Genomic DNA, 21,269 nt, shown 5'->3' with positions numbered 1-21,269 from the left:
TGTGAATAAGCAGACGAACAGAGCGGCAGTCGATCTGGAGAACAGTCACAAGATCTAGAAAAATACCAATTAGGACTGCCCAGATAGTACAATGATCTTGGCCGATGTGAAACTGAATCCATATTGTCCGATACAACCTAGTTTCAGCAGATACGTTAATAATAAAAAAAAAATCTCAATTAACATGTCATCCTTCTAAGGCTGAAATCTATTTCCTGTTCTAAATGCATCAATTGTAGAGGCATTTTACTGTCACCAACTCAATACTGAACAGAGAGGCAAATACAGCAAAGTCCTCAATCTGCAACTCAATATTCTGGTAACCCCTGGAAGTTTCTCTCATTTAGGGGCGCAATTGTGTCAGGTTCCGATCAGCCGAGAAACGAATTCAGATTAAATTCAATAAAATGAAAAGCCATCCGTCCTTTTGCACCGGTAATACCAAGCAGACTATCAATTTAATGGAAAGAAATGTACTTGTTTCTTCTTATACATGATAGTAGAGCAAGGGAGACAAGTTCTTTCTAACTCTTTTGCCATTTTAAATACGTGATGAACATGGGCATCTTAGTTGGACCAACCACTCGAAAAAGGTTGTCAACAGTCACCAGCGCCCCCATTATGTATTAGAAAGCATATTGTCCGAGCTTGGGCATCTAATGGTCAATTGACAGGTTCACTTCTACCATTTCCCTCGATATCAAGCAACATCCATTGTCAGGGCAGATCGACAACGATATTTGGTCAAAGAAGATATGAGATGGGAAATGTATGCACATGCATTCACATAAATTAGTCAAATCTACAGGAAGATTGAGCATATGCTTGGTTCGCAATGGAAATAATGACACGTCAGCCAGCTTTAACTTTTCCAACAGGTTGTCCGGAGTTCTCAGCAACGCGACATGTGATAAGTAACATTAATTTCCGTGTCAGAGGAACACATGAGCCGACTTCATCTCAATTCTTCTGATTGCAGGTGACTTTTAATGAGAGCTTTATTTGGATACCTCTCCTCTTTTCTCCGGAGTGAAAACAATTCTGATGCTTTATGGTACCATTCATCTTTTCAACCGCATCACTTTGCACCTTGAGCCTTTCCATGCCGTTACCCTGTAAAACACACACTCGTGACGCCTGGACTGGAGTTTTGTGTTACAAAGCAGGCCCATTGAGTGGTCTGATCCTTTCCTTGAACCGGCCTGGATGTCTTGACTGGTAGCACTTATGGGCTGAGTGTTGCAGTCCTCTAATTACATGTTTGAATTCCATCCAGTTAGCCGGTGATTCAACCAAGTTCGAGGACGCGAATGTGGGTGGCTACAGCCTGGGTTTACTTCAGGAAAGGATCCCCATCGAGTGCCCCCAATTCCAGGAAAGTTCCTTTTCATTTAGAAAATTTAAAAAAAAAATACCGGTTAAAATATACAGAACTTTTTCTCTAGCTTTATCCCTGAAGCCGACAAGTTATTCTGGCTTTTTGCGGACAGAAGGAAGGAAAATCCTGCAAAAAATTCCTCCTGCTGCAACATGGGCCATATCAAAAATGGGAGAAACCAGGACTTTTGGCCGGTTTTCCCTGCAACCAAACAGGCCCTGCTACTTCTGAGCATTAGGTGGGATCACGTATCTTTGACAATATCAAAGTCGACGGCAAGACTTGAGAATAAATGGTAACAGGGACAATAAGAACGTGTAATTACCAACATTCTGATATCTTTCTAACAAATAAATGGAAGTGATAATATCAAGTGCCAATAAAACCACACCAAAAACACAGTTGAACTGTGATCACTGTGTAAAGCATCTCTTTTCATAAATATTAACGTTCTAGCACAAAACTAAAGAGGAATCCAATTGGATTAAAGAGACCCGACCTTTTCCCTTGCCTTTTCCCTTGCGTGGCAAGTCGAGCCATGGGCCTACTTATAGAAATCAAAGTCCGTGTCAGGCTTCTTGACGTTTGTCCTGTAACCTTTCTCAAAATCCTTGGGCAGAATGACATAACGGTTCTTCCGCACAGCATGCATACCAGCTTCCTGACAGATTGCAGCAATCTGCAGCAAACTCACAAAACCACGTAAGTAACTAATAAACCAAAAAAAAAAAAAAAGAGACCAATACATCAGGAATGTTCACTTAATTATTTTGGCCTCCTGCCTGCACTCTGAGTTCACGAACATGCCTGCCTACATGTAGGCGTGCTAAACTAACCAATACTACAAAGTTACACTTGATTATTTTGGCCCCATGTTCCGCACCAATGAGTTCATGTATGTGTGTGCGTCTATGCAGCTGTGATGAAGCAACCAAGTCCACTGAATTTTTATGGCCCAATAATTGGTTAGATGATGCTCTATCTGGGTTTGGGTTCATGTCAAGGTCTTCACAACAATTACACAAATATAATACACCACTTGCAGCAGTTGGATAAAGTAGCTAATGGATAATATGAAGTCTCTTTTTAACAATTGAAGCAATCAAAAATAGTACTTCAGCAACTGTGAGGTCAAAGGATTAATTTGATTAAGCTGCTAACATCAGCAAAGATTACAATGTGATGCATTAACGGACGCATTTACCAATGTAAGATAAGTGTCCACCAAAAGACTACCAATATATAATATGCATTACAAAGTGATCCGCCCTCTAGAAAGTTAATCTTAATGAAGAAAATGAAAGAATGATGCCCAACATGGCCCGAACTTTCCATCACACAAAAACGTAAAAACAAAGAAAACAAGTCTACCGAACATAGAATTGGAACATCTAGTTGCTATTGCTGGTCAATCTTTTCTTTGAAATGAAAAAAACACAACGGGAGAAAGAAAATGGAGAAGACATGATATTAGTACACAGAACTGCCCTCGTGAAAACATTTTTGTAACTACTAGAGCAGCAAATTGATCTTTCAGACACATTCCTATGCACTCACAAGCAATTAATGTCTCAGTTTCCAAGTCCATCGTGGAAAAAGGAAACATCAATAGTCCCAACCCAAGGGAGTTGAAATAGTGGAGTCAGATATACTCTGCTAGACAGATAGTTGTGGTTCAAGCTCTAGAGGCATCATTGCATCAACTCGCTACATAAACCAAGTCTTGTATAGGCCCAGGGTCCATGGTTACTAGCCATGAGGTTTTACAACCCTGGATATCCACCTCCATGTCATTTAGCCATCTGTTTGGTAGCATTTTTATGTATTGCACACAAGAAGAATAGCATCTCAATTTGGTACATATGTCTAAGGTCACCGTGACACCTCTTGTTGTTCAAGATCAAAACTAAGGAAAACAAATGATATCACCAAAATCATTCATGTTAACAATAAAACAATAAATTTTGTTATTATAGCTCACGAAGCTCATTTTCCCATACAGTTCAAATTTGAAACAACAATAACAAATTGTTCATGCTAGATTCTTTTTCACAAAACATGCTAAAATGTTTTCACTAAAAGACATTGGAAGAGACAAATCTATTAAATAGGTATTCAGTAAAGCATGTACCATCCTCCTTGATTCAAACGTGTATAAATAGAAGCATGTTGACCAACTAATCCAAAAGAAGTGAGTAACACAATATGATTAAAGAAATAATCAGCATAAGACATCAAAATGCATGCCCTAAATACCCACATTGTCAATGAATGGAATGAAGGGCATCTATTAACTATAATAGAAGAGTCAGTGATGATAATAAAATTCTTTTCAACCAAAAAACATTAATATAATATTTTATTAACTTCCAAAATTTAAAAAAAAAAAAAACAAACAAACAAAACGATTCCAAAATCACAAGGCTGTCATGGAGCACAATACCTCAGCAGCACTTATTTTGTCAGGACGAGAGACATAATCTTCTAAATCAACCTCATCACTTAGGTTCATCTTAGCAGTGCAAACCTGGAAATGTCCAATGATGCAGAATAAGTGGCATACTTATATTACTAAGTTTCACTTCACCAATACTAGAATAAATCATTACAGATGTCATATACTCCAACTACCAATTACTAAACAAGCTCTTATGCACCTTTTTTTTCTAGAAGCCAGATGCTTTACTGAAAGTAAAGTGATTTCTTTTTTCCTCATTATTAATAAGCATTATCCTTTTTTAAGCACTGTGATGATCCAAGAAAGGATCAGAATCTGCTTCCTGGCACTTCGCAGTAATTAGACTGATAAAAGCAAACCATATCAAAAATATTTTGCAACTGCATGTTGACTTTTAAGGGTCAAAACCCATTTACACTTTTCACAACTCAAACAACAAGGTGCCCCACACACACACAAGTTGCACATGTTTTTGTTAAAGACTAAATCGAACCTTGTAGTTTTCAGTACAAAACATGCAGTTTTCATGTTTAGATATGTTTTTGAACAATCGATAGATCCAAATCTCCAAATTACATCCAAAGCTTGATTGGAGAAACCATGTTTAAATAGCAAAGGTTAATGAAGATGCTGAAATATGAGAAACACAAAACGTAAGAGATCGTGAGAACCATTGGAAGATATCAAAACATGTTAGATTGGATTAGTCAATGTTTAAAAGTTTTGCTTCACAATGAGGTGCTAAAGACTACAATTTGACCTGAATATCTTTTAGTGTGGCAAACATGAAAGTTCTTAGAACTTATTGTACATACATATAGGTAGATATACTACTTCTATAGGTTTATAATTATTTATGTCTTTTTATTTTGTACTTTATTGTTTTTTTTTTCCTGCATTTTTTTAAATCTATTATAAGACCTGGAATGACCTCTGACCTTGGGACTGGTTGTTGGCCAGCTCGCAATGGCTATAATCTAGCGGTTGGGATCTGGCTCAGCAACTAGATCTCCATCCTTTGTTGCATACATAGGAAGGATTACTCCTTGTAAGTCTATGTTTTTTTGAACATTTTTAACAATACAATTTATCTTTTATTAATGTGATTTGTGCCTTAATGCACGTTCCATGAGAATTCATGAGTGTTCTTGGTGGTTTACCTTTAGCGCCACTTATTTGGCTAGTTTCAACTTTCAAGCCCACTTGGGCACACTTTTTAATATCTTGTTAAACTTGTTAGGCGGAAACTAGGCAATGACTAGAGCTTAGAGTTTAGGTGTGCCTAGGTTGGATTAGGCACTGTAACAGATACATACATACACACGCACACATGCACGCGCGCACACACACACACATAAACTAACAAAATGCAACACTAAATATAATTATATCATCACATATATAAACACAAAGCCACATAAAAATGTTAAAATAATACAGAATTGTTTAAAATTTTAAATATGTATGTACACATGCAGTCACGTGAAATATGCATATACAAAGGGAATGGCAAAAGCATAAGCTGTATCACAGGGGGTTAGAGGAACCTCAAGAGCCTGAGCAGGACTAGGTTTATTAAGTGGGGGCCCCAGAAACAGACAAAACAATAAAATGCAATATTATTTGTTAAAATTAACAATGGAATTAGAGCGGTCCTCAATAAAAAACCATGCACCCATCAACTTATAACAATGAAATAATTAAAATATGCAGTAACACAAACACATTAAACATTTCATAATGTTCTAAGTTCTAACGAAACATAATGAAAAGTTAGATCAAATTTAATGAAGTTAAAGGATTAAAGTTTACAAGTTATATAGCACAAACCTACAAAAAAGCCTCACAACTGACGAGTATATACTACTTTGCAATGTGCAATGCCAAAGAGACTAAGCGAAGGAAATTTAGGTTTGTCAAAGAGATGGAAATGTCCAGTTTCAAATGCAAGAAACATCATTCAATTTGTAGTTCTAATTCAAGAGTTATTACTAGAACAACACAAACTGTTTCTGACAACAGCAGATCTGTGGTCCTGAAACTAATCTTAGTTGTCAATAATTTCATAACTGTATTTTAGTCTAACATACCACAATATATATGTTCCTCAAATAGCCAGCAATATGTTCCTCAAATAGCCAGCATGCCTACTTCCCATATCAACAAACAGAAAGGGGATTTGAGCTGTAGGGTTTGAAGATGAAGCCTCATTTCTGAAACTGAGTTGGACTATGAACAGAAAACATAGAATCACTTGAAGTCTTCATTTTGACCCGAGTTGCCAGGTCAATCAGGAGCTGAAAGACACGTAAAGGTGCACACAGATAACACAGAATCATCTCTAAGAAGCAGATTGAGAATCTGATCCCTGGTTGGATAGCTATGACAAAAATGTCACAATGTGTTGATCTGGCAAGCAGGAAAACTGAAATCACTTGAATTTCTAAATGGGGTCTGGATTGTGGAGCAATCCAGTGACCTAATTGGAAGCATATGACACTAAAACAACATATGGACTTCTGAGATTAAATCAGATGAAATATGTGATTGTGAAGTATGATAACAAACCTAACGTGAAAATGAGGTAATAGCTAAGTAATTAGCATGAATCCTTCTTTCATGAGAGAAATGTACTCCTCTAAAGGTGGAAACATGTAATACTAGTAAAATGGATTGCGTAGCAAAGTATGACATCAATGTGTAACATGAAAAGACTTGGAGACTAATTTGGATCCAAATGAACTTTAAGATAGGTACTAATGAAAGTTTAGCTAAGGGTAAACCAGTTGTAGAAATGAAATATCATCTCAAATCCAACAATTCAAATCTCTTCTCCTTTTATTGGAATAAAACCGATGTTCCAATACCAGACACACACACACACAAGACAGTCCAAATCTGAAAATAGGCAGACAACACAAACCAGTTTCTGTACCGTGAGTCTATTGTACTCAGAAACAGTTTGTATTGTTTTCACATTATATCTCGAACAAAAAATTTGTATTTCTTGCTGTGGATATTTGACATCCTTGGCTTTCCAACAAAATATCATTTGCCTCAAAATGATACCAAAACGAGGGGTATATGCCAACAGGAAGTTAAGGATAGAACTGCAGGACCAACTGCAAACTGAACTAGTCCCAAGTTCTTATAATTTAAATCTGAGAATTCACATTGCTGAATACCTAATCATAGTATTTATCATGGATGCGGAAGGTCATAACGAAATATAGCAGTAAGTATGAAAAAATACAAAACACAAGATCTAAAAAAGTAGTCCTCTATCCCCACGGGTCTATCTTCTCCATTCATCATCAGGTGTTTAACACCACACTTAAACAAGGTCAGCGTAGAGCTTATAATAATTACAATCCATCAAAATCAGAATCTAATCACCACGATTTTGAAATCTCTCCTAGAGGTCAGGTCGTCTCCTAGTATGGGCCTTTCCCCCCTTTGATCAAGTTTCTTCACACCATTACAAATAAAAACATGATTAACTACTCGAACAAATGTCTTGGGCTTCTTTTCTTTCTCCATCTTCTCCTACTCTTCTTCCTTTCTTCTTCACTTTTACTTTTGCTCTGTCTCCCTCCTTCGGGTGATATGGACAGCACCTCCTCAAATGGGGAGGTCCATCTCCCCATTGAAACCTATATAGAGGGTGAGGAAAGAGAAGAGAACACATGGCCTTGTGGTTGTGGGTACTGCACACCAATCAATTTTCAATTTTTCCCCAAATGCATAGACATAGAAGTTGGCCTTCATTTTAGGATTCCATGAAGAGCAAATTCTTTACTCAATCCCTTTCAACTTCCTTCCATGAGAGTAAATGAAAGTTCATGGCCAATGAACTAATTTAGGTATTGACTTCTTTTTCTTTGAATTTGAATTTTATGTACTTATCCAAACTTGGTACGTGATCCAATTCCATCAATTTAATTCATTTGGCTTCTTTGACAGGAGTTGGTAACAATGGCAATTGACTTTTCATTTAGGCCATTTTCTTCTTTCTATGTCTATTCAAGATACTTCAAAAATTCCATAGTTCCTCATAAATTCTGATAAACCATATTTTATTCTCAACGTCATTAAACTATCATTGTTTTATCCAAAACACCCTTTACTTAATTTAGTTCTTCTTTCAATCTTACTAGATCCTCATATTTCTTCATAATTTGGTAAATTGGATACTGTTCATCAAAAGTAGCAAATTTGTTTTCATTAAGAATCATGTCAATACATGGTATTACATACTCATCCCACTTAAAATATATTTCATCCTCAAATTTGATATATCAGTGCATATTAAATAACTGCTGTACCTTTTGCACTGTGGCCCTTGGCTCCCATGTGCATTCTTTGATCCAATTATCTTTGAATTATGAAATGATCTTGATCCACTTCATCGAGATTAGCAGAGGTTTCTCTCAAGACATATCTTCTTATATGCCAATACTCAATATCATCAAATTCAATCAAAGACCAAGTTGGTTCTAATAGTTTTGAGCACTTTGATGTACTGGATTTGTGGGAATTTGCCAGTTGCCACCATATTCCAGAAGGAGGAACTTGAATATTTCAACATTGAAAAGTAGAAGAACATGATGATGAGAAGCCTGTATATGTCAGGGAGGATGTTGAATTTGAAGGAGATAATGGAAAATTGAAAATAAAGATGGAGATGATGAATTATCATATTTTCATTTTGTCATTTGCATTTAACAAATTTATTTTGTGATGTATAACAGCATAAGAGCTAAATTTATTTATTGATTGGTTATAACTTTATGTGACTTATGCATATCAATCCTATGAATGTTTAATCCTATATTTACGTGTGATATGCTTTCACGAAAAACAAACATAATAAACATAATTTTTTATCCTTTCTAACTTTTTTAACTTTTCCTATTTCATCTAATTTTTTGAATTTTTTAACATTAAAATAAATTAATAGTTGTTTATGTTGTGTTACATATCTATCTATTGGCCCAACTGATACAGGTTAAGTTACATGCCATACACCACTGATGTCTGGTGATCTCCAATGGCAAAGGAGAGGACAATTCTTTTGACCTTTAGAAATTTATCTATGTCTAGTTCCTAGTTCACTTGGGGCCAAATTAGTCCCCAAGGTCATCTCCCTTCATCCATGATGTTACTTATTTAGTGAGTCCATTTAACCTAGAAGTGCACATATATATATAGAGAGAGAGAGAGACAGACAGACAGAGAGAGGGGAGGAGAGACAGAGAGAGATACTAGGGTGCACTTGGCCTACCTATGGTCCTGGATGCATATTATGAAAAACATAGATAATGTATTATTGCAATCACATGCATTCAGCATTCGGTCTGTTTGAAATGATATCTTTAGATCGTACTGTTTTGTCATGAAAACATGAATTTTTCCAGTCTTAAAAGAATGGCAGTATGGCATGGTATTTAAGATCAGAATATATCTAAACTTATGTCAAATTACTATGATCCAAAAAATTTTCCCACTAAAATATGTGTACATTGTACATCATATCTAAAAATCTAGATGGAAAAAAAAAATTATTATTTATGAAAAACAAAGTTTTTATTAAGTGGGATTATGTGCACCTTGTCATTTTTATCTGTGATGTTTGTGTATACACCTCTTTTTCTTTGTGTCTTCTAACTTTTTGTGTAGTGAATTGTATTTTCTTCCCAAACGAGCGAAACCCACTTGTACTCTTGATGCATTTATTTAACATTTAGATTCCTTGGAATGGCATCTATGAGGTCATATTCTTTAAATCATATATTTTATATCCATGTGTTCAGATTAAGAAACACACACACACACATATATATATAAGTTGTTCATGAATACAAACAGTGGAATCCATAATTTTGCACACACATGCAGGTGGAAGTAAACATAAAGGGAGATCAGTAAACAAAATATGTAATTAAACTTTTCATGAATAATTATAACATGCATAATTGAGAAAAACATTTCCACCTATAAAACAGTAAAAACCCATTAAATGCTGAAAACCAATGTTATCTGTATCGTACGATACGGACGCGTATCGTACGATACGTATCGTCCGTATCAACGTTTTCGATACGTTACACCTATTAAATATGATACGCGTATGTATCGTACGCGTATCGCACGTATCGTGCGATACGGTAGGCGTATCGCACGATACGTGCGATACACCCCCGTATCGCACGATACGGGAGTAAAATTAAAAAAGGGGCCGTCGGGCCCCTTTTTGCTTCTTATTTTAAAACCGACGCTCCTCTTTCTCTCTCTTCTTGTTTCTCAACGCTGCCAGAGACGTGGGAGGGAGAGATTTTCTCCATTGCATCAAGATTTGCCGGTGAAGAAGCTTCATTTCTCGTTGTGGGGAGTGTTGGGACAGTGGGAAGCTTGGAGAAAGAGGGTTTTTTGGTTTTTAACACCAAGAAGGTAAGAAATAACTCATTTTTGCCGTTGAATCGTTCATTTCTCTTATTTCCTACATTTATTTGTATGTTTTTACTTGTTTTGTGAAGATATAATGTCGGATCCTGCATGGCAGTGGTGTACAAGGGTGAATCCCAAAGATAGATTAAGAGTTAAGTGCAATTATTGTAAGCAAATCATATCAGGAGGGATTTCTCGCTTTAAACACCATATAGCTGGTACACACAGCGATGTGGCTGCTTGCAATGGCTCCCAAGAGATACCATTGCCAGCGTATGTAAAGCACCAGTGTCAGCAGCTTCTTGATGCAGTGAAAGCAAGTAGGATTGAAAAGGACATGGAAGATGCGGAGGAAGGATATGGGGACCCACATGAAGGGGAAGAAAGTGAAGGTGAAGATGTTCAACTTGAACAAGAAGATGTTGGTGTCAGTTTGGGAACAACTAAAGGGAAAGGCATCATGCATGGAGGTGGTTCTTCTGCAACTGCAACCAGAAAAAGAAGAGGTGCAAGTATAAGTTCAGTTTCACGAGGACGTGGCAGAAGTCAGGGTCGTACTGGTGGTGGTAGAGTACCTACTATGAAGTCGAGCAATATGTCTGGTTCGATCAAGAATTTTTTTCCCAATTATACTGCTGCTGGTGCTCAGCCTGAGATTCGTATAGCCAAAAAGGATATTATTGAAGCAGCAGATGAAACCATAGGAAGGTGGTTCTATGATGCATCCATTCCCTTCAATGCAGCAAACTCTTATCATTATCAGCCTATAGCAGATGCGATTGCTAGTGTAGGGCGAGGGTATAAAATGCCCTCTTTTCATAAATTGCGAGGTAAAATTCTCAACAATATAGTTAGAGATGTGAAGACATTGTGATGAACTAAAATTGAGCTGGAAAGCTACAGGATGCAGTGTAATGGCAGATGGGTGGACAGACATCAAGAACAGAACATTGGTAAACTCCCTTGTATATTGCCCCCTTGGTACTATGTTCTTAAAATCTGTTGATTTGTCTGATACTCCTAAGACTGCTGATGTGTTGTTTGGGATTTTTGATAAAGTTATAGAAGAAGTTGGGCCTGAAAATGTCGTAAAATTTATCACTGATAATGCAGCAAATTATAAAGCTGCAGGTGAAATGTTAGCAGCACGATATGGGACATTTTATTGGAGTCCATGTGCTGCTCACTGTGTAAATCTTATGCTTCAGGATCTTGGTGAAAGAGATGATATGAAGTTGACAGTTCATAGATGCCAAGAAATCACGAAGTTTATTTACAATCATGCTTATGTCTTGAATGTGATGAGGAAATTCACAAATGGGGCTGAATTAATTCGACCTGCACAAACACGGTTTGCTACAAATGTTTTGAATGTGCAGGGTATAGTCAAGCAAAGATCTTCTCTCAGGCAGATGTTTTCAAGTGATGATTGGGCTGCATATCCACATGCCTATAAAAGAAAGGCTACGACAGTTGTGGATACCATCTTCGATGCTGACTTTTGGGAATCATGTGTCCACTTATTGAAGATTTGTGTACCTCTAGTGAAAGTCCTCAGATTAGTTGATAGGAAGATAGACCTTCTATTGGATATTTATACGAGTCTATGGATAGAGCCAAGGAGGCCATTAGAGATAATATGAAGGGAAAAAAGAAGTTGTACATGCTTATATGGAAGATTATAGATGAAAGGTGGTCTGGACAACTTCATCGCCCACTTCATGCAGCAGCCTACTACCTAAATCCTGCTATTAGATTTCTTCCCACTTTTAAGACGGACAGAGAGGTCGAGTATGGCATGTTGGATTGCATTGATGTATTAGTAAGTGATAGTAAAGAACAAGACGCTATCCATATGTCGATCAACAAATATGATACGGCTTCTGGTACCATGGCGAGAGACACAGCAGTTCGATGCAGGACAACTATGCGTCCAGGTATTAGAAAAAGAGACTTTATACTTTTTGTTGTTTAGCTTTTATTCTACCTTCTCATATATTTATTTTTGACAACATTTTTACTTTTCATCTGTTATTAGATTTGTGGTGGGAAAGGTTTGGGCCTGATTGCCCAGAATTAAGGAAGCTTGCAATTAGAATCCTCAGTCAAACATGTAGTGCAACTGGATGTGAAAGAAATTGGAGTGTATTTCAGCACATCCATAGTAAGGAGGAATAGGCTAGAACATAAAAGGTTGAATGACCTTGTTTACGTTCGTTATAATATGAAGTTGAGACAAAGGTAAACATTTGTTTTGTTATACAAGAATATCAAATTCTAATATACATTTTAATCTCTAACAATTTGTTAATTTTTTCTCTTGTTAGGCAACTAGAAACAACATCTACGAGGAAGCATCACAATCAATATGATCCCATCTTCATTGACCATTTTGATATATTAGATTCCTGGGTTGAAGAAGAACCAGCTGCAATACTTGATGAGGACGATCTTGATTTTTTGAATGTTGAAGGAGCAGCAGAGATTGTTGAAGAAGGAGAGGCTGGGGGGGAGCAATGGAATGTTGGTGACATTCCATTTGCAACAGAGGGGAAAGAAGAAGAAGTTAATGAAGAAAATGAAGATGATGATGAAGAATGAAGATGATGATGCAAATGACGATTGACGATGCTTTTTGTTTTGAGTTTTGAAAACTATGTCAATATGTTCTGAGTTTTGACTTCTGAATTTATGAATTGTGATGTAATTGAATACTCTTAGGTTGTTTAGTATGTTATTTTGTTTTTTGAATGTTTGATTTCTTATTTTGAAATGTCCTGTTCATATGCATACTTCACAGGTCATACTTCATATACATGAATGATTAATGTTCCTTTAAATACATTTTTCTTGAATTTTTCTGATTTTTACTAGTTTTTTCGGATTTCTTTAGAATTTTTCTGATTTTTTTTCTATTTTTTATAAATTTTTAATATTTTTTACAAATTAAAAAATTAATTTTACGATACGTTACGATACATTTACGATACATTACGATACGGCGTATAGGTCGGCCCGACCGATACACGATACGATACGGCAGTGATAACATTGCTGAAAACTATAAAAGGACACATCTGAAAGACATTCATGCATCCAAGAGAACAGATAGGTGCCAACGGCCCTATGTTTTCATGGAGAAATATCCCAAATCATAGATCCCATGTCAAATCAAAGGTCATAACTTACCTGGAAAACAAGCCTCTTTTGCCGTCTATCTGGCAGGGGGAATTCAATCTTTCGATCAAGTCTGCCAGGACGAAGAAGTGCTGGGTCTAGTGTGTCTGCCCTATTTGTTGCCATGATCACCTTTACATTCACAGTCTGGTCAAAACCGTCCATCTACAGAAATTTTGAACCAGAAAAAGGAACTCAATTTTCTGCCTATATAAACTTATGATGGAACAAACAGAAGATTAGTGGGTGTATGCATGCATCAGTGAACAAGCATCATGCATGCAATCATCACAAGTACATGAAAAAGCCAATAACTGATGGACTAATAGACAAAACATTGTTTATTATTGTAACTTGCCTGATTCAGCAGTTCCATAAGAATTCTCTGAACTTCTCTATCAGCCCCTGTTTGGGCATCAAAACGTGCTGTTGCAATAGCATCGACTTCATCAATAAAAATAATGGCAGGGGCATTCTCCTTTGCTAGGCGGAACACATCTCGTACCATTCTTGGACCCTGGACACATGAGCATGTTTAATCATTCTTCACAATGTCAACCAGGGAAAAAAAGATGCATCAATAAATTAGAGTGCTTAGATAACGCCTATTGTAAGAAGTTCATCGTTGATTATTATAACTTATCATCATGAATTGAAAAAGAAGATCAATCTTGATGATTACGGCTTGTCATCATGAATGCAAAGCACCATGAGAAACATTCACATGCACTGAGCACATCGCTTATGATAGTTAGTCTAGGCAAATAGCAATGTCTATGGTTCTTGAATTATTAGCAATCAGCAAGCAAGTTAAACTATTTATAGGACATGCAACAGAACGTAGCCTCCTGCAACTTGTATTAACATAAGGTTTCACCCTGAAGCCAATAGTTAATGGCAATTTGAAAAAAAAAACACAGAAAACCCTAACAAACTCCCGGTTACCTTAGCCGAAATTTTGAAAAGGAGATTCATATAATTCCCCCTCAGGCATCATGACTTGCATACAAGGCATAGCTAAAGGCATGCAGCGTTAAGAAAATTTAACATCATTTACTTTAATAATTAGAAATAACCACAAAAAACCAAAACTATCACATCCTTCACCATTAATAACCATAAAAAATGTCATGTCTACTTCATATATGTGCACTGGAAATGGAAAGCTAGAGGCCTACATCGTTAATCCGATATTGTACCCATCATTTTGAGATTGAAAGGACCTCACAATGAAAAATAAATAAATCAATTTATTTGCAGAAGAAGATGCTTAGAAAAGATCAGAAAACAGATGAGTAAGAACCAACAACAGCAAAAGCATACCTCACCCAAGTATTTCTGAACAAATTCTGAACCAACTACACGTATAAAAGCCGCAGTTGTGTGGTTTGCTACAGCCTTGGCTAGCATAGTCTTACCAGTGCCAGGAGGTCCATATAGCAAGACACCACGAGGAGGATCTATACCTATTTGCTTATATAACTCATGGTGTGTCAAAGGCAACTCAACAGCTTCACGAATTTCTTGCTTTTGTATGTCACAGCCACCAATATCCTATACAAATATCAAAAGTCATGACAAGAATTAAAAACATAATTAACCTTGAAGACAATTGAGATTATGCATGAATAGAACAAAGCAGCAAAAAACACATCATGCTGAGACCTAAGCAAATCATACAAACAAATAAACCTATCAAGGTTCTTAACAGAGAACCACAGCTCAGACAGCAAACCTATTAAACAATGAAAGGTTAATCGACATTGTAATCCCTGATTTTTACTCCCCAATAGCTTGAGTAGCATAACCTACATTGTTGAATTCAACCAACTTGAAGAGAATCACACAGGACTATTTAAAGTGTCTTATATTCTAAACCAAAAAAAAAAAAAGTAAAAATGATATGCTTGACTCCATCAGTCAGAGGAAAAACAAGAGAGGCCACAAGCCAATACCAACAGAATTGCATAAGCAGAGAAGATCAACTCGACTTTTAGAGTTCATTGAAGCAAAACAATTATATTGAGTCTTCATGAATATGTAGTAGGTACTTTCATATTGCCACTGCACTTACGAAGCCTATATGAGCTAAGTCCCCTTACAAATGCTTTTGTATGACAGATATCCAGGGCAGTTTATAATTCATTTGTTTATAAACTATTGAGACGTGCTCATAATAATAGAATGAAACAATTAACTATGCTTAATATTATATAGGACTCCCTATCCAGAAAATTTCTATGTGAATCAAGTGGTGGTGTAAAATTATAGAGTCATGATTCTGACCTGGCGGGTACTCAAATTCTTGTACCAATAAAGCAACAATATCACCTAGGATTGAGCCCCTATCTAAAATTAGCTCGGTCAGCAGGAGGTATTACAGTGGAGTCATAAAGTAACCAAATTTTCTTAAAAGTTTGTCTGTCTATGTTTGCCAAAACAAGTTTTCAACTGTCGAGAACAAGATGAGGCCTTGAGCTTGACCATAAGCAGGAAAATCAGCTTCCATTGACAAAATATTTAGTCACCCCTATTTTATGCACATAGAATACATTTTTTCTTTAGTTTATGATATGATTAAAGCCTAAGAGAAGCTTTATCCGTGGCTGTAGAAAAAAGCAGCTAATCTGCTTGAATAGCTATATGTTCGAGAAATTTGCGCTGCTTCTTGCCATATATACATACTTCCTCTAATCTCTAAAAGCACTTTCTACTCAGCTGGTCACCCTGAGATGCCCATTGTTTCACAAAATGGTTAAATGTTTTCTAGCTAAAGAGACCGAGATATGGAATGCATTTTCTTTCTTATGTATTATATGTTTCTAGATTTTATAATAATCTTTTTAAGATAGATTCAACCATTAGCAAATTAATCAAACAATCAGCACAGACTGTCTTCTTCAAATGCAGAGCTTGCAAACTCCCTCATTTTTGTCAAACTCTTGCAGCATTGTACATATTGACTCTACCCTAGTTGCTTCTTGTGAGCTCATCACTGCAGGCCTTGGCCCATTTCTTAGATACCAACTAAAGCATTATCATAAATATTTTTTTCAGGTTCCTCAGCAAGGTTTCTCGGGAATTAATTGGGAAGATTTTTTTTTTTCAGAAAGAATCTGAAAATTCAAAAATTAAAATTAAAAATTAGAAAAAAATATTTTTGAGCTGTCTAATAATTTTCCTACAAAAACATTGGATTGTGATATTTAATAATATGTTAAAAATCAAAAGTCACCTCAAAAAATTTAAAACAGATTAAACATCATTTTTTTAAACAATTCAATTTTGGCTTTTTTATTTGTTCCAGCTTTTTATTTTCTTCTATTTTCCTTTTTTCACAAAAAAGACTAATATTTGTGACAGTGAATTAAAATGAAGTCAGTAAAGATTCTGATTTGAAACTTCCAATTGTGAATGTTCTTGATCTCACCATAATTCTGAAAACCAAAGTCCCAAACTGATGAAACTTTCTTCACCCTAGCCAAATAAGTATCAACTCATAAAATACCAACATTGACAAAAATGAACCATAACTTTCAAGAGCTAATATTGCACATGTGAAGAATATGTTACCTTTCTTTATGTTGTCAACAATTCGATGATTTAATTAGAAAAAATTGTGAATATTGAATCTTCCATACATGAAAGAAGTTAGACATTAAGACATATCACATATCTTAGTGGCATAGCTGGAATTACATATTCAGCATGTGCTAAATTGAACATAAGCTTCTGTGGTGTTATTCTGTAACTATTTTACCCTTTTCATGGACATTATTGGTATCATTGCTATTATTTGTTATGAAGCCATAAACAAGAAGGTTCACTCCTAAAATTATTCTCTCTCCTTCAAACAAGACATCTGTTTCGCTCTCCACATTTTTAGAGGCATCCAGGCCAGAGGCCATATTTTGAAGTTAGAAAAAACAAAATAAGATTACATCATCTAAATTAGCTAATAAACTAGTTACAAGATGGTCAAAAATTATTGGGGCTGAATCTGAAGCTTGGCATGGTTTTGGACTTTTCTGGCAGTTCTACTCGGGTTAATGGATTCAATGGGCAATTTTTGGGAAAGGGCCACAATGGAAGTGGTCTGACAGCAATTGGAGTATTACGTTATTTGGCCACATGAGGTGTAATACTCTATAGTGATTACAAAAAAAAAATGAAGGAAAAATGGTAAATCCCTATCTTAAGCACTGAACCAAACAATAAGCTCCTTCTCCCAGGTCTCCATTGGCCATAATTAGGCCATTCCCACTTGAAATTAAATGACAAAAGGAAGAAATGTTTAAGATCAACTGCTCCTGCCAGATGAACTGCTTCTGTTCTGTTGGCTGCTGATGAAATCTGTACATGTGAATATATCCTTTTTTTAAACTGAAAAAAAAGGTTACAATCAAACAGGAATAGCTTCCAGAAACCAGAATACACATATATAGCCTCAAAGAAGTTGCTCTTATCTACTAGCATTTTCAGAAGAAAAATAACCTTGTACCAGACAATGATAGAATTTGGGAGGAAAGGGTCTGCATGATCACGAAGATCAGGGAAGGAAAGACAGCCAAACGCTCTATGATTAGAGTAAGATCAATTGACTCAAACTCGCAAAGCAAAGCAATGTCTTTGCTCCACAAACGATGCAGCTAACAGAAGCATAACCTTTAATTGTCCATGAAGCAAGTCATAAATCGCAACTACCAGTCATAAATGTAGACATTGTTACAGAAAAAAATTGGGAAGCATTTTCTATGTTACATTCATAATAGTTAATACCAATCACATTAGGGTACACTATTAGAGGAGAGCTTGGAGGTGCTAACAGTAGAATTAAAAGTGTTAAGGCGATTGATTGAAGTAACTCTTCCAATCCTGAAAAGGTAAGGGGAAAAAAATCTCACCAAAAAACTAGAAGTCCAACTCTTTCTACTTTCCGTAGGGGGGAATCAAAGAGTGCTGGCGGTCAAAAGAAAATCTCTACTGCCTAGTGAGACTGCAGTGTGGCACGTTCTAATTTTGGCATCCCCATTGTAATTTCAGGAAGAGACAGAAATATCATTCCTATGATACACTAACACTAAGAAACAGATGAAAGGATAGAAATATGGCCCTCTAAGAAGTGCTAATAGTTACTGACCTGTACTCCACTCTGTCCCCCACCCACAAAAAGGATGATATTTACCATTCTCCATTATATTAATCTTCCAATAGCATAACAACTGCTTGAATTTCCCGACGCTGCAAATATTTCTGAAATTAAAACTAATCAAAAGAAAGTCTGCCCCGGCACCCAATGTCCAGGTTATGATACTTCGCAATCCCTAAATTCCAATCTTCCGGCAGGGAAAACATACGGTTGTTCATTGTGACCATTCTCGCATGTGATCAACAAAAAGCTCCGGATTATCTAATATCTAATCTATGCAATCTCCGAATATCTGATGTCTGATGCGTTTAATCTATAAATTAAGACATCAATACAACTATAATAATGGGAACGACATCTACAAATTCGTGAGATAACAAAAAGAGATTCCTCAGTTTCTAGAATTATAATGTCAAAAAGAAGCAGCAAAGTCCATTCAACAAGAAAATCAGTTATTGAAACCTTAAATTACCAACAACCAAAAAAGAATATAGAATTAATTCCAAGTCGCCAGTCATACCGAACCCAATAGCAAGAGTTCCAATTCAAAACACTATAGTCCCTTCTTCTACAAAGCAAAGACAAAAGGAGGGTAAAGAACCGAGACCAGGGATCCCCAATCCCTGGCATCCCGTAGGTTCCTCACCATGAAGAACCAACGCCTCTCGATTCCGTAACAACTCCATCAATTTCCAAAAGGTTGAAACCGAGTTAAGAACAAACAAAGAAGCAAGAAGCAGGGACAGTTAGGGTTTCATTCAATCTGAGATGGGGTAAGGAATTGATCAAGAGATCAAGGAGGGGCATGCCCGCACTCACATTATAGGTGACGTCTGGCTTCTCTGACTGGCTAAGAAGTGAGATTGAGGAGTCGGCCTCGGGCGGGAGGACGTCGACAAGGGCGTTGGAGTGACGATGGAGGGCGACAGAGGCGGAGGGTTTGAGGAGCTCCCGATTGATGGTGCTGAGGATGCGGACGTAGTAGTTCGACCCCGTAGTCGACCCCACGATGCCGTTATTCTGGTCGACCATCTCCATGAACTGCCCGATCACGAGCGGCACCGATTGGATGCGCTTCACCTCCTCCTGGGCCCTCAGCAGCTCCCGCTTCAGGTTCTTCTGCTCGTCCTTCACGTACTCCTCCTGTATGTCTATGAACTCCAGCTGCCGCTGCAACGCCTTCAGCCGAGCGTACAGGTCGTCCTCATCGCCGGCGCTGGTCTCCCCGTGGTGGCTCTGCGCCTGGGGGTCGGCGAGCACCGCCGGAGGCGGGGCTGGAGGCGGTGCCTTCGGGTCCAGAACCATCGCTGACGCAGCCATCTTCTTCCCACACTTTCTTCTTCTTTCCTCGCTACCCTTTTCTCTCTTTCTTCTTCCGGCGAGCGGTGGCGTGGGGAAGAAGGGTTAACAGGGTCGGTCTGTTGCCTCCCTCGGAAGCGATCTCTCTGGTATCGTAAATATCGAATGCTTATTCGAGAATATCGTATTCATATCGGGATACGTCGAGGACGGCGGAGGGACGAACTTTTTGAGGTTAGCTTCTGAAAATATCTTTATTTTAACCGGATATTTTCGTGGAAACAAAATTCCCGTCGAGGATCTTTTATCAAACAAAACGTGCATTTTGGATTCAGATCCAAGTATCTTGATCCAGTTCTTGGCCCACGGATCCGTGATTCCGGTAGCTTCACGCAGGGACCTTTTCATTCGGTTGCAAGGGGTTTCAGTTTGGATTCCACGGGATCCAATTCTGATCTGATTTTCCCTGGATTTGATCGATTACCAGGCCTCATCTTTGAATCGGGCCGGTTCAAATAAAATCAGTGGAAGCCAGATACGATTTCATTGCCGATTCGGGAGTATCACGTGTCAATTTTTAACTTTTAAAAATATTTTAATCTTATTTTTATATAGTTTTCATTTATTTAAAAAAAAAATATCATGTTGGGTAGCTGATTGATCGTGGAAGCAGCAGCCCGGCCAATTCGATTCAAAACCTGATTCTAATAACATGGATCTGATCCATTTTATGTGTGTGTTGTTTTGTAATGTGAAACGAACTCATGCTGCTCAAGATTGAGTTCTTCCCTTGGACTTTATGTATCAGTAAACATATAAACAGATAGATGAAAAAGTCTTTTATGCTTGTTTTAGATTAAAAATAGTTTTACTTTCTTGGCCGGAACTTTGATGCAATTTGAACTGTTGATATTTTATGTTCTTGATTTTGCTTTGTATACCTTCAATAATGTGATGTAGAGGTTTCTATTTGTAAAATAAAATAAGTAAATCACTTTATTCTATTATTTTGATCGTTTGATAACTTCATTTAACAATTGTTAAAGTAAAGAACATTGGGCCACAAAAAGTTCGGACAAACCAATGGGAAGCAATCTCAGTGTTTGATTTTTTTATCCTTATGTAGGCCTGGGTGTCGGGCGGGGCCGGGCCCAGGCCCGACAACCCGGCCCGATAACCCAACCGGGCCGGGGCCGGGGCCGGGCCCGATAGGGCGGCCCAGCCAGTACCGACTCCCACCCTCGGGCGGTCGGGCGGCCTCCGCCCTCGGGCTCGCTCCCCTGACCCCTCCCTCTCTCTTCCCGTCTCCAACTCTCCCTCTCCCTTTGTGCTCCCTCTCCCTTTTCCCTCCTCCTCTCCCT

The 21,269-nt window shown here is 37.4% G+C and overlaps 2 protein-coding genes across 5 annotated transcripts; one reads left to right on the top strand and one right to left on the bottom strand.

Annotated features, from left to right (window-relative positions):
- Positions 1-1,696: 1,696 nt before the first annotated feature.
- LOC116254308 (26S proteasome regulatory subunit 6B homolog) lies at positions 1,697-20,069 on the bottom strand. The gene is made up of 6 exons (XM_031629629.2): positions 19,429-20,069; positions 14,784-15,014; positions 13,819-13,977; positions 13,473-13,625; positions 3,822-3,905; positions 1,697-2,057 (listed from the first exon to the last, which is right to left on the bottom strand). Exons 1-6 carry the CDS (start codon positions 19,927-19,929, stop codon positions 1,923-1,925), a joined length of 1,263 nt encoding a protein of 420 aa, XP_031485489.1. The 5' UTR covers positions 19,930-20,069; the 3' UTR covers positions 1,697-1,922.
- On the top strand, positions 3,916-13,460 carry LOC126410062 (uncharacterized). Of its 4 annotated transcripts, none has more exons than XM_050077812.1 (4): positions 3,916-10,286; positions 10,373-11,113; positions 11,187-12,220; positions 12,322-13,460. In XM_050077812.1, exons 2-3 carry the CDS (start codon positions 10,378-10,380, stop codon positions 11,924-11,926), a joined length of 1,476 nt encoding a protein of 491 aa, XP_049933769.1. In that variant the 5' UTR covers positions 3,916-10,286; positions 10,373-10,377; the 3' UTR covers positions 11,927-12,220; positions 12,322-13,460. The 4 variants fall into 4 exon arrangements, with proteins under 4 accessions (XP_049933769.1, XP_049933770.1, XP_049933767.1 ...); XM_050077813.1 differs by having other exon boundaries at positions 3,916-11,113; positions 11,187-11,236; positions 11,492-12,220; XM_050077810.1 differs by having other exon boundaries at positions 3,916-11,113.
- Positions 20,070-21,269: the final 1,200 nt, after the last annotated feature.

This window comes from Nymphaea colorata, chromosome 5 (assembly GCF_008831285.2).
Source record: "Nymphaea colorata isolate Beijing-Zhang1983 chromosome 5, ASM883128v2, whole genome shotgun sequence".
Classification (NCBI taxonomy): Eukaryota; Viridiplantae; Streptophyta; class Magnoliopsida; order Nymphaeales; family Nymphaeaceae; genus Nymphaea; species Nymphaea colorata.
This window is presented reverse-complemented; position numbering and strand designations above follow the sequence as displayed.

What these genes read in the sequence shown, in the direction of transcription:
- LOC126410062 (XM_050077812.1), top strand. Translation starts at nt 10,378, where the DNA reads ATGTCGGATCCTGCATGGCAGTGGTGTACAAGGGTGAATCCCAAAGAT. An exon ending in CTCTTTTCATAAATTGCGAG is followed by an intron (nt 11,114 to 11,186) that starts GTAAAATTCTCA and finishes GGAAAGCTACAG; the next exon opens with GATGCAGTGTAATGGCAGAT.
- LOC116254308 (XM_031629629.2), bottom strand. Translation starts at nt 19,929, where the DNA reads ATGGCTGCGTCAGCGATGGTTCTGGACCCGAAGGCACCGCCTCCAGCC. An exon ending in AGCCAGACGTCACCTATAAT is followed by an intron (nt 15,015 to 19,428) that starts GTGAGTGCGGGC and finishes ATATTTGTATAG; the next exon opens with GATATTGGTGGCTGTGACAT. An exon ending in TTATGGAACTGCTGAATCAG is followed by an intron (nt 13,626 to 13,818) that starts GCAAGTTACAAT and finishes AAATTTCTGTAG; the next exon opens with ATGGACGGTTTTGACCAGAC.